We start from the raw sequence: 13462 nt of genomic DNA, 5'->3' as shown, positions 1-13462 counted from the left end.
GTCATGCCCTAAATCTCTATCATCTCCCTGTGAGCTATTTTAGCTTCTATTTAGTGACTTACTCAATACTCAGCCCTGACCTTCTTTACTGCAAAGGCTTCCGTTTTCCACTCTCTTCAGCTTCCTACTGGTTTGCTGTTGCACCCTGTTTATAGCCTCACCCCAAACTGCTCTCCTCACCACCTCCTTCTCTTTCCTCCCCTGGCTTCATTCCTGTGCTACTCAGCCTGGGCTACAAGGGCTATTGTGAATAAACTCCATCATCGAGTTTCTGTTTCTTCCTAATTTAGAAAGATCGTGAAGCAATTAGCATAATTGTTCTGATTGACTCCACTTAAAATATAATTTATCTATTATCCGTTACCCTTACGAATTTTTTATTTGTCATCTGTTAATTCCCTAGTTCATTCCCCATAACAACTTGTCCAAAACCTTCATGCTCTTTAAAAATTCTCACCTACGTAGAGTCAGGCCTTATCTAACCTCAAAGTTGCTTAATTCTTCAAAGTGAAATCACTCACTCTTTTCTTCTCTGCCCAAACTTTCTGTCTTTTCTCCTCTTTTTCCTCCCCGTCCCCTTTCCTTCCCTTTGCCCTCATTTCTAGTTTAAACCTTCATCTATTATTCTAGATCCCACCTTTCCTATCTCCTTCATTTGGTATCTTTCTTCATTCTTAATTCCTCATTTTTCTCACTCTTCCGTCTTCACCTACTGTTCACTTACAGTCTCTATAACTGCCACCTGTTTGTGGTAGGTCTCAGTTTAGACACCTCTTCCTGCAGGGAATTCATATTCATTCCTCACACCAGATCTCTATTTGTCTTATGATCCAGGATCATCCTCCACCTCAGTTCTCTGGCTTGGCCTGTCTCTTCTGCTTGTATCAATCCTTGCCTCTCCTCAGCCCCCACCTCTAAGCCTTCCAGTTGAAACTCCTGCCTGTGCTTAAAATCCTGGAAGAGAGCTTCTCAGATTCTCCAAAATGGAAGCGATTTCACTTTCCACCAAATACTGGTTCAGTTTTCCATTTGAATTCCTGGTCCTCTTTGTACTAGGAGTCCTTAAGGAGTGCTGAACGATGACTTTGTTTGTTTATACTGGGGAGTGAACCCAGCAGCACTTTACCACTGAGCTACATCTCCAGCCCTTTTTATTTCTATTTTGAGATGGGGGTCTCACTAAATTATGAGGCTGGCCTCAGTCTCCCGAGTAGCACACACCACCACACCCATCTTGAATAACACGTTTTAGATTGTTCCACATTCAGTGTAGAAAGGTTATAAAATGCCCATCCCAGTATTGTTTGCTGCTGCTTCACACATTTTTGAGTATGGGATTAAGTCCTTGGCACATACTTAGTGATAAACTGAAAACCAGAGCCCAGAAAACAAATGATTTCTTCTGTACAAGTAGAAGGAAGAAGCCTTTTCTCCAATAATAAGAGTTTGTTGATATTATACATATGGTTATAAAAATTTCACAAGGGAAGTTAAAATGTAACTATCAGTATAGAGAAAAATTTGGGAAAGAAAAACCTGAACAGGTTTATACCTTTCCCTAGCACATACATATCTATGTACCTATACATACATACATATTGTTGATTGTCCTTTTAAACCAATGACTCTTTTACTGACATTATGATGTAAAGAAAGCATAAAATAGAAAGTTGTGCTTTGGTTTCTTCCTTATGAATTAAGATGAATAATATCCAGCATTGTATCAGGGCTATTGTGGACTGGTGTGTTAACTCTTCAAGAGTGTGTGGCAAGGATTTTGTTTATTTTCATTGTATCTTTCATAGCCTACCTCGGTATTTGCTGAATTGATGAAATCAAAATTAAAATTTAGATTTAGAAGTCATCAAGGCCATAATATAATGTTCACACTCAAATTAGTTGCAAGTTTTAAGGCTAACGCTATTGGGATTATATGGCCCATCCTCCATTTATTAGTATGATTTTACATAAGCTATTCTAGGCCTAGGATATTATGGATCAGTGATTTCAAAATTTGGCTGGTTATAATAATTATTGCTTGTCTATGACTTCAAGTAAAATGCTTCAGATTTTTTAAAATACATGTTTTTTCACCCTACCAATAAAAATTATTGTTCATTGATATGGGGTGAGCCTAAAAATATGGTTTTAAAATTTTCCCAGGAAATACTCATAGTCAGATTTAAGACCATTGTTCTAGTCTGTATCTGACACTCATTGTGAATAAAATATAAATAGACCCCCCTACATATTATTTTAATGTAGTTTATATAGGGAAATCTCCACAAGAAATGAACATTGCAACTGAATAATTTACTCCATATTTGAACTATATATGTTATGATCCTGAATATATCTCCAATGGATTCTCTAGAAAATGAAAAAGTCCATTGAGGACATTTCTATAAACTACAACTAGATAGCCTATGTCCCAGTCCAATTGTAGACAAATTATGTTAGATGAAAATCTTCTGGCCAGTCAGGCTTTTAGTAATTTTGATTAAAAAGTGAAACACCAATCTGGCTCTGGTCTTTATCAACTAGAAGAAAATGTGAATAAGAAGAACAAGAAATCTAGGGACTATCAGAAAGACAAAAAGCTAAAGAAAAAGACAATAGCTCATGGAAAGCACACATCTTGGAAAAACGTCCCCCAACTTCATATATAATTAAATTTCCATCCCAAACTATGTTGAACAAGGAAGGAAAAAAATAAACACATTTCTGTGCTAATCACTCTTTTGAAGATTGGTTTATGAGCATACTTTATTGTGACTTTTTTTGCTTTTGAAGTTTTATATTGCCACACATTCATTTGCTTCCCCGTTAGCAAAGAGCACCCTGCTCTTGCTGCTGACTATGGGCTCCCCTCAGTGGCCAAAAGCTGAAGAGAACCGCAGACCTGATCCATCATTTCTGTTATATGCTGTCAGTCTCAATCCACGCAAGGTTAATTTATGGATAATATGTCCAGTAACCTAAAGTTTTGTAAAGCCTGAAGTCCAAGAATTTCAAGCCCCCAATTAGTTATCGAATTAGAGGAGTCATAAAAGAAGCAGCAGTGTATACTCAATGGTGGTGACTATCATTGCACTGCAGGAAAAAGGAGCTCAAAAAGCAAATGTTTTGCCTGAAGCTACATAACAAGTTTGAAATAAAGTGTACTTCTGTGTCCAGTTCTCCTCTCTTTCCCACAAGCTCTCCCTGATTCAGTGGTTGTGATTCTCCATTGCAAGGCTAAATAGCCCATTTCTTTCATCTCTATATGAGACACAAAACACAGTTCTTCCTGTTTGCAGTTTGTGCCTTTGCTGAATCCCATCACAGTGAGGGCATAGTTCAAATGCCTGTGGGCACTGAACTCTGCACACACAGGAGAGGGGAGTGAGCCATTTCTCAGGATGACCCTGGTATTGGTACAGATCAGCATAGAAATGCCCTGGAAGGGAGCATAAGGAGAGGAAGCTGCAGCCTAGTTTACAACCCAACTTGACATAAGCAGAGTTTCAGCTTTTCGAGGGCTCAGTGCCACTCTTCAAAAGTATAAACATGTCTTTTAAAAAAATTCTGTTCAAAGCAGACTTTCAAATATTCTCTGATTAAAATTGCCAGGTTTATTTTGTTTGTACCATCTGCTAATGCAATCATGTAAAATTCGATGATTTTGTGTCGATGAGTTAATTCTCCTGGTGCCGAACCAAATGGGAGTGTAGATTTAGGGATTGAACAAGAAATGGGCTGTTACTAATGAGATGGCCTAGGAATTAGCCATGCTTCAGGAGCTGTACGTGAAATCAACACACACTTCTGCCACATCTGATTTTGGCCAGTAATCTCCACAATCGATATTTCTTAGTCATTTACAAATGCAATTCCTATTGCTTCTTGTCTGTCTTCCTCCAGTTAAAAGTTAAATTTGGAAGTCAAGTTGATAATGAAAATTTATCACATGGTGTTGGATCATTAAATCACCTCATCTACAGGGAAGTTTTTGTGTGAATAAAATCTTTCTAAACATACTGTGATTATTATTACTTATCTTTTCAAATTGGAATAGCTAACAATTTTACTTTCTGAACCTACTTTCTTCATAATTTTTATGCCAGTCTATAACTTCATTTGAAGAGTTAACCTAGGACTATAACAAAAAAAAAAAAAAAAAAAAAAAAGAAAGGAAAGAAGAAATTTCTTTCACCTTCTTGTCTATCAGCTCTAATCCTCTTAACAGTACCCTTTCAATCAAGGGATCCAAGAGCAGCTCAATTTCCTCAGCAAATGGAATATTGAAAGGTACAGTTTAAAAGGGTTACTACTGTGAGTGATAAATGAAAATAATGGAGTGACCTATGGGGACACCCTGAGCCCAGGAACACACAGGGCCATATGTCTTTATTGGGTCAAATATTCACGCATCTCTGTCAATTGGAAAGCCAAGGAAATGGCAGGCTTTGGCTTTCTGCTGGTGGGGACAAGTACTGGAAATATTTTATTGCAAAGTGACTGAAACCCTGTTAGAGGTTTAACACTTAGCAGGCAGCAGGAACAGCTTAGAGAAAACGAACTAAGATTTTCTCCATTGGGTTCCTCCAGCCTTGACAAGGGTGACAACTATATTTTTTAAATAGTGTGATGGATTCAGATGACTCTGGAAAGTTTTATCTTAAAAATAAAATAACAGAAGTATCCCCTAAGAAAAATGGCTAGGGAAATACATCATCAGAATGGTATAGAAATGCATCAGAAACTGTCTACAGATTGCCCAAAGAAAACAGAACCAATTTTCTGAGAAGATTGAATAGAAATATTGAATGGGCCCAGCCTCATTTAATACCTACAGAGTTCATGTGAAAAATGTAATTAAGCAGACTGGGGATGGAAAGTAAAAAAAAGATAAGAGGCACAAAATGGTCCTTTACAGTTTCTTTGGAAGGTCAGAGCCACGTTTTATAGCACTATATGAAGCACAAGGTTAGAGTGGGTATTCAAAGACTTGGCTCTATGCCAAAGTCTCTCTGATGTTGTTGGCAAAATTTATGCTAAAGGTAGATGTATGAACATTGTTAGAGAACAGATATTTTTTCCTCTTATTTATAGAGAAGTGCTTTATTATTTCGGTCTAATTGCTGAGCAAAATTAAGCCTGAGTTGGGGTTGTAAATTTTTAAATTATATTTATAATAATAGCATCATGTTTAAAATATTTTGAAATAGGAAGACTCAAGATTTTAAATTGGAAAATTCTAGGATCATATAAGACTTTTCTCATCTTCAGAGTCATATCAGGGCCCTATGGAAGTTTCACCTAGGCAACTCTAAACTAACATGGCAAATCCTTCTGTCACGGGGAAAACTATATATCCTACTCTATGAAGAGCTGAGGCTGGGGTGCTGGCTGACAGGCGGTGAAGTTAAACCGCCTGAATTTGAGTGCTGACTTTTTCACTTACATGTGCTGAGACCTCGTGCAAGTTCCTAATCCCTTGGAGCCCCAATCACCCCACTGGTAAAATGTAGATAATATAAGTTCCTACCTTGTTGGGGGTGTGGAGATAATGCAGGTAACCATTTAGCACAGTGCTGACATATATACAGAAAGGAAAATCAGCCTTTACCATGTTGGAGACCACTAACAGCCTCAACCTGAGGTACAAAGGCTATGAACTATTTCTCCATCACAGTTTCTTCTGTGTTGCCTTTCCCATAGCTTTCTAAGCATTTCCCAGGGTCTCCATATTTGTAGGTAGGTTTCCCCTAGTAAGCACAGAAGCTTCTGGGCAGGGCCATTAAAACAAAAATTACTTTGCATCTCTGTGTTAAGCATTTCTTCACCTTACTTCATTAGGATTTGAGAGAAGAAAGAATGGTACAGAGAGAAGAAATGGACGGACTGACTGAGTAGTTGAAAGTATAGGGACAAGGGAAAGGAAAGAAACCAAAAAACTTTGGTTAGCAAGTAGACAGCTAGGTGATTCAGGGCTCTGAGCCATGAATAGCATTTCCCCACACTGTTCCAACTAGACCATTGGTCCCTGAGATCATTAGGTTTCCTGGTCAAGAATGCTTGTCCAAGTCATTTCCCTCTAGGAGTCTCAACCACATAAGCATGTTATAGATTCTGACAAGTGCTTCAGTAAAGGGACCTATTTTACTTTGTTTATCTCATAATACTGGTGAATATATCATACTGGCCAATAACGTTTTGAGAAACTTTCTATTACCATTAACTCAGAACGGGGAAAAAGAAATTTTCATAAATAAAAATTAAATTTCGGGATGCTAACAAACCATGATAAAATGGATGGGAAGTGGGGCCAATATTTAGTGAGTGCTTATTATGTATGCCAGAAATTATGCTAGCGGCTTTAAAAGTATTTGCTCACTTCCTCTGAGCGCATTACACTCCATTACGGTGGCGCACACCTTTAATTCCAGTGGCTCTGGAGGCTGAGGCAGGAGGAGTGTGAGTTCAAAGCCAGCCTCAGGAATTCAGAGAGGCCCTAAGCAACTCAGTGAGACCTGGCTCTAATAAAATATAAAAAAGGTCTGGAGATATAGCTCAGTGGTTAAACGCCCCTGGTACCAATCCCCAGTACCAAAACCAAAACCAAAACAAAACAAAAATATTTGCTTACTTCCAGTAGGTTAAAATAATGGGTTTTAAGAGAAAGGGATATTGACACTGATTTATGAAAGACATTTACTGCATATATTAGTTTTTCTTAAGTGGAGACACAAAGTCCTTTAAAAAAAAAAACAAAGGTTTTTAAGAATTCATTTAGCCCATATCTATGCCCCACAGTATTGCTTTTGCATTTGCTTAGAAATGTGGAGATTTTGGACTCTGAATCCTCAATTCCCTGGAAGGTAGCACAATTCTCAGAACTGTGCACTAGTCCTAGTGTTGCCACTTAATGCATACCGTAACCTTGAGGAACATACTCCTATGACCCTGTGTAATGCCAGAAAAAAAAAAAAAAAAAAAAAGATAATGTAAGGATTTTTGAGTACTAGAATTACAAGCCACAATTTTATAACAGGAACTTCAAAAAAAGGTCATTCCCTTAATCTGCCTTTCTTACCCTTGTATTCATGTATCAAAATATTTTTTTCTTACACAAATACTAGTGCAGGTTCTATAGACAGCACAAAATAATATGTATAATTTCTACTTTCAACACCTGCTAATTGCTCTTTAAAATACTACCAAATTTTGGTGAGCATGTATGTGTGTTTATAGGACCAGCATATATGTATTGTATTTCATAGTGTAAGTTTATAGGAAAGTTATATAAAATAGCAGTTTATGTATTGTTAAAAGAAAAAACTACATCTTATTCCTTCTTTATATTCCCCAAGACATCTATCCCAGCATAGTGTCATGTACTTAGCACTTAATATATCTTATGAAATGAATGAAATGGTAATGGTAAATTGCACTAAAATTCTTTTATGCAACATAATATAAAAATGTAACTTAATAATAGGGCATTTTGCACTAGGGGAACAAACCAGGATGGAGTCAGACAGAGATTTTTGAAATCTGGTGATAAAGTTCTCATGCTTTAACAAATAGCTTATGATTACCACTCAATCTCAGCTGAAATGGGTACCAGAAAATAGACTAACAAGATTGTCATGCTAGAGATAATCATGGAACTGAATCTGCCTCCAATCCTTTAGCAAGAAACTTGAATTTCCCTTTAGATGGAATGTTAATGTTTGGTTTACTCTCACTGTTATTTTCCTTCTTCTCTATTTGTGGTTTTCTCATCCTCACACAATATAAAGTAAAAAAAAAAAAAAAAAAAAAAAAAACTACCTCTTTTCTTTTTCTGAAGTGTTTATACATCATTAAGAGTGAAGCATTGAGAGGAGAAACTGGGGTCAGAAAGGAGGAAATACTGGACATTAACGGGTATGAATTTTGTGATGAATAACACATCTTAATTTCAGTTCTTTGTGGAGGCACACAGAAACAACAGCCAGATGCGATTTCTCTTCCTTTCCTGTACACATTTGCCATCGCTGGCAGGGAGACTGAATTCTGGGAGAGATAGCTTTTTAGACTTAAATGAAGACAAATAGAACATGAGGTAGAGACAAAAATGCTGTTGACTGTATGTTGGATCTGCTTTCAGGTCGAGGTAACAGAAATGAAAGTGACCTGTATTCAGGGCAACCAGGTGCTCCTCAGTCACTCATCTCATCTCCATGCCCTTTTCTACTTTCATGTTCTCTCCCTTTTTAGCCTCTTTTCTGCACCCTTTTGTATTGTAACTACATGTTGGTATTCGAGCCTGTAATGCAGCAATCACTGCTACACTATTTATTATACTTTCATGTTTTGAAAATATGACAGATTTTCTGATATATTCAACACATGTAAATGTTCTCTGAATCTTAGATTACAAAGGAGAAGAGGTGTCTTAGTTTGGGCTGTTGTAACACAGATGGGATAGCTTATAAACAATACAAATTTATTTCTCAGTTCTGGAGGCCATAAGTCCAAAATCCAGGTTCCTTCTTGGTTGGGTTGTGGTGAGAGCTCTCTCCTGGGATGTAGACAACCAGCTTCTTATTGTATTCTCGTATAGTAGAAGGAGAGTTGGAGAGTTCTCTTGGGCCAATTTTATAGGAACTAATCCTATTCAAGAAGGCCCCACCCTCATGACCTAATCATCTCCCAATGGCCCCACCTACTAATGCCATCATACTAGAGGTTAGATTTCAAAATAAGAATTTGGGGAGGGGCACAAACATTCCATCTATAGTAGGGGATTTGTATCATAACTAAAGAGAGTGCTCTCTTGTAGGAATGGACTTCTGTCGCAGAGAAGCTGAAAAGTGAGGCACTGGGGATTCTACTGTCAAAGGACTGTGTGGAGAAAGAACATCTACATCTATCTAACCAGAAACTGAATCAGCTTCAAGAAGAGTTTGGTCGACTCATGGTGGAAAGGAAAACCTGGTTAAAAAAGGCAAATGATTTTTTTAACAGTGCTAATAAGGTCAGTGTGAAGTTAAGATGATAATTTTAGGTATTCGTGCAGAGTGGTAAGAGACTCATTACTGCAATAGGTGTAGATCATGGAAGTCAAAACTTCATGGAGAATTTTAAAATTAGTAGCAGCTAAGGAGAGTTTTCAAAATATATTCCATTGTGACCATTATTTGGTTCTCAAACCTAAAAGACTCTGTTTTCACATGTGAAGAGTTATTTTAAAAAAGTGACCTCATGAGGGTAGCTTTAGAGCTACCATAGGCTGGTTGTGGGAAATGCTTGTGCCTACATTGTGGTATTTCTAACAGAGAAAGGGAACTCTCATAAAGTATGTCAAGGTTTAAAAAAAAAAAAACTTTAAAAATTTACCAAAAGGTTCTTTTATTAATCCCCTTTCATTTACCAGGTAGGAGTACATGGATAGTGAAAGTCTTGCAAACCGAAAGGCCAGAATCTGCCTCTCCTGATTGCTGTGCCTTGGTCTTGCCTCTTTAAGCCAGGCCCAGAGGAGTTTTGCTGTGGACCATCTCCGGGTCTTTAGTTCAAGAAGTGCTGTGCTTCTTCTGTTGACTCATTTAATATTGATGGCAGCAAGTGGTTCCTGTTGAGTGGTAATGTCCTGTTCACATCACTTAAGTAGGTCTCAGCATATGAGGATGGTGACCTTATTTGAATTGTTTTTTCTTTACCAATGTAATATATGCCTTCCAACCACCATGTTATAATTGTTTAATAAGTCAAATTTCACTGATTTAAAAATAAACATCATGAGGCTGGGGTTAAGGCTCAGCAGTAGAGTACTCGCCTAGCATGTGCGAGGCACTGGGTTCAATCCTCAACATCTCATAAAAATAAATAAATAAAACAAAGGTATTGTGTCTGCCTACAACCAAAATATAAATATAAATAAATAAACATCATGGTAGGAAATGAATGGGGAAACCCTGGAAGCTTAGGTACATTGTGATCTAAAATCATAACATGGACATTCTGAGTACAGGGCCTGACAAATAGGAACTTCATTTTAATAAGAAACTTTTGAAAAGATGAATGGGAAAACCCTAAAACAGGGGCCAGAATTATTGTAAAATGCTGGGGTCCAGCCCTAGCAGGAGTCCATGGGTTCCATACAGGTAAATGGGATGCGGGAGACAGCGTCGGCGATGGATGGAGAATGAAAGACACAGACTCTAGTTCTGGTGCAATCAATCCCACTTTATTCTGGGGAAGGCTGGGTTTATATACATTTTTCTTCAGGCTATGATGAGAGGCTTATGATTAATAAAATCAAAGAAGTTTCCAAAGCATAGGCAGAAATTGTTTTTACCGAAAGATTATGAGAAAACAGTAACCTTACAGATTATCCTTACTTAATCACAATTATTTTAAGAATATCTAACTATGTCAATGAGCTAATACAATGTTTATTTCCTTAATATCTAAACTCTATGTGACCTAAGATTATTCTTATTACTTTTTGCGATAAAGCGATAGACAAATAATATCATGTGACCATCTCTACTAGGTCCTTCTGGTTAATATCTAAATTGCTGAGTTAAGGGTTACAGGAGGGCAGTGGTCCCAATGGTTATTGTGCATCAACGTTTATTATAGGGGCGACATATTTTTTGTAGGAAGGAAGGAATGTTGTGAAACCTTATTCATTTACCTTACCACCACACATAAACAAAATCATCATCTGGATTAAACCACCCTGTAGGAGACACGGGGAGATCTATATCTACCTTCTCTAAGGGCTTGCCTTTAGCGGGGTACCAGGGCTTGCCATAGATAAAATAAGCTAGTCCATATCTAGTAGCTACTCTGGGAGGTGCTTTGTGTTTAGAACTTGGGGAAACATTGTTATATATAAATTTCTGTGCCCCAACAGGTTCTGGCTGTGCCAGTAAATGCAGTGTTTGATTTTTAACATAATAAAAACATTCTCTTGTGGTGAGGTTAACATCACAGGGTTTCAACATGTGTTTTGTCTCCGTGATGGTTTTCTGGAAATTTGTAGAATTATTCCCATCACCTCTAGCAAGATCCTCAGACTGAAGTGAGTAATATATTATTAGGAAAACTCCACAGAATAACATCCAAGCTAGGAAGACATACATCTGGCTACAGTCCTTTTAGGATGAGTCTCGGCAATCATCCTTGAGTGGAACTCTGTCAAGCACTGCAAGGAGAGCCAGGTGCCCCCGCAGTAAAAATGTTAAAGAAATACTTATTATCGAATTATTTGTTGCTGGGGTTTTGTTGTTTTAAAATTGAAATAACATAAAAAATATTATTGGATATATTGGATGTAGATGTTAAGTGTTATGTTTCTCTTTAGCAGTTCTATATTTGAATAAGAGACTTTTAAATTTACATCTCATGTTCAATCCACAGGTCAATTATTGTTTCTAAGGAAAACAGTTACAGAACATCTTGCTATAAAACAGTGTTTCTATTACAAACCCTATAGTCTACAGTCTTGCAAAATGTAGAATTCCTCTCACACATTCTCTCTCTCTTTCTCAGTATTTTACTCTTACTTTCTCTGCTCTCATTATTTGGTACTTTGCTGGGGAGATATTTCTTCTAACATTACTCCTGGGCCCTGAAGGAGAAGGAATATCTCTGGTAAAATTTAATGAAAAAGAAAGAGGAGGAGAAGGAAAAGAAGGGACGAGTAGGTAGTTACTTTCTCACACTCACACAGTAATACAATTCATATTTGGAGAAGGGAATTCATATTTCTTAACCCCAAAGACTTCTGTTTTCTAGACTCCCTGTTTGCTCATTTGAATGCCATGCCTGCTAACAGTTCAAATTATGATCAACTCAACTAGGATTCATCCATGCTATAGCATTTTCTATAGCTAAGTGGCACTCCAAAAGATTTAGATTTTTTTCTCCCTTTTTAAAGCACCAAAGAAATAATTTCCAACTTTGAAGCTATGAATTCAATGTGAAAAATGATAGATACTTTTACCTCAGCAAAAACAAAAACCGAAGTTTGGAAAATTAATGTTTAATCATTACTCTTAAAATGAATTCTTCACTATATTATTAAGAAGCAATAAATGATAAAATCCTATAGTGGGTAAATTTGTTTAACTTAAAGAATGAAACTCCTCTCATGACTTATGAATGCTTTTTTCCTTTTTTGATTTATATGGTATAACCTCCAAATTTTATAACATCATTTTATTGAATCTTTGAAATAACATTCATAAATAAAGGGCTGGATTTTAAGAATTAATATAATTTCAAAAATCCCTTAAAAATTTTTTTTTCAGGTTAAAACGTCTATTTACATGAGTGAATGGGGTATTTTCCATTTACTGCATCATTTTTTTTTTTTTTTTTTTTTCTCAATCTCTAAAGCACTGAATTTTCCTTTGGAAATTTTGGAATTTTCTAATTATAAGCCATCCATCCTTAGATGAAGTCATGCTCTCAAGAACTGTGAAGGCTCTGATGTTAACTTGTCACAGTTTCATGGATGCTGACAGAAGACCCATGACTTCTGGGTCAGAGTTGAAGGACTTCATTACAGCAAAAGCCATATCTGAGTGACAGTATGCCACATCCATTCTGTAGGACCCAGTTCCCTCAGGGGTGGTGCTCACTAGCCCAGATGAAAGCCTGCACTTGCAGAGGATGATATTCAGGAGAGGAACCCTCAACTTGTGGAATCTGCTGTTTTATAGCAAGCAGTAAGCAAGTCTGTTGTTTGTCTCAGCAGGGAGACATTACCTCAACCCTGAAGTTGCTAGCTGCAGACACAACACTGAGAAATGTCTCCAAGAAAGAGGGGTCAAGATCATGCATTCTTGGCATAATAGTAAGATGCATGGAAGCACCAGGGACCCATGAAGGACCTTCTCTCCCAACACCCACAAATCTGGGTTTTAGCACTGTGGGAACACAGAGGAAGTCATGCTTTAATAAAAAAGTACTTTCCTCAAAATCCAGTTCCACTCTAGATAAACAGAATTATTTTTTCAGCAAACAGTCTCTTATTTCAAATTTGTTGAAGCTAGAACAATATTATTTTTTAATTTCTAAAAAGAGAAAGATAGGATTTTAAAAATATAGATTTTGCTTTTTAAAAATTTCTGTTAATGGAGAAAGGAATGAATGTCAATATCTGTCTGCAGAATGAACCATTAACAAATTTCTAAGATCTACATTTATTTATCCAGATTTTTATCATGTTCTTGGTAATGCTCTTTTAGAAATCCTTTTCCCCACCTTTTCTTTTCATTCTCATTCATTATTCTCTCTACTGATTCTAGATGTCATTGAATAATTCCTTTTAATAAAGTCACTGAATAAGTAAAATGTTCAATTCATGAGAATAATATCTTTCTTTAGATATTCTTTTATTTAGTAATGCCATGTATCAAACATTTTTCTAAATGGGTTATAGCAAAGAACAAAACATCTAGAAGCCAATCTATTTTAT

General features: G+C 36.8%; 1 protein-coding gene across 8 annotated transcripts in view; it reads left to right on the top strand.

Annotated features, from left to right (window-relative positions):
- Positions 1–13462, top strand: part of CCDC141 (coiled-coil domain containing 141) — a 202330-nt gene that overhangs the window by 111548 nt on the left and 77320 nt on the right. For all 8 annotated transcript variants that reach the window (XM_079134532.1, XM_079134531.1, XM_079134534.1 and 5 more), the window contains exon 7: positions 8813–9007. In XM_079134532.1, coding sequence (XP_078990658.1) covers positions 8813–9007 — 195 coding nt within the window. The remainder of the gene's footprint in view (positions 1–8812; positions 9008–13462) is intronic.

The sequence above is a fragment of the Sciurus vulgaris genome (assembly GCF_902686455.1).
Source record: "Sciurus vulgaris genome assembly, chromosome: 3".
Lineage (NCBI taxonomy): Eukaryota > Metazoa > Chordata > Mammalia > Rodentia > Sciuridae > Sciurus > Sciurus vulgaris.
Note: the sequence above shows the minus strand (reverse complement) of the source record. Positions and strands in the feature narration are given on the sequence as shown.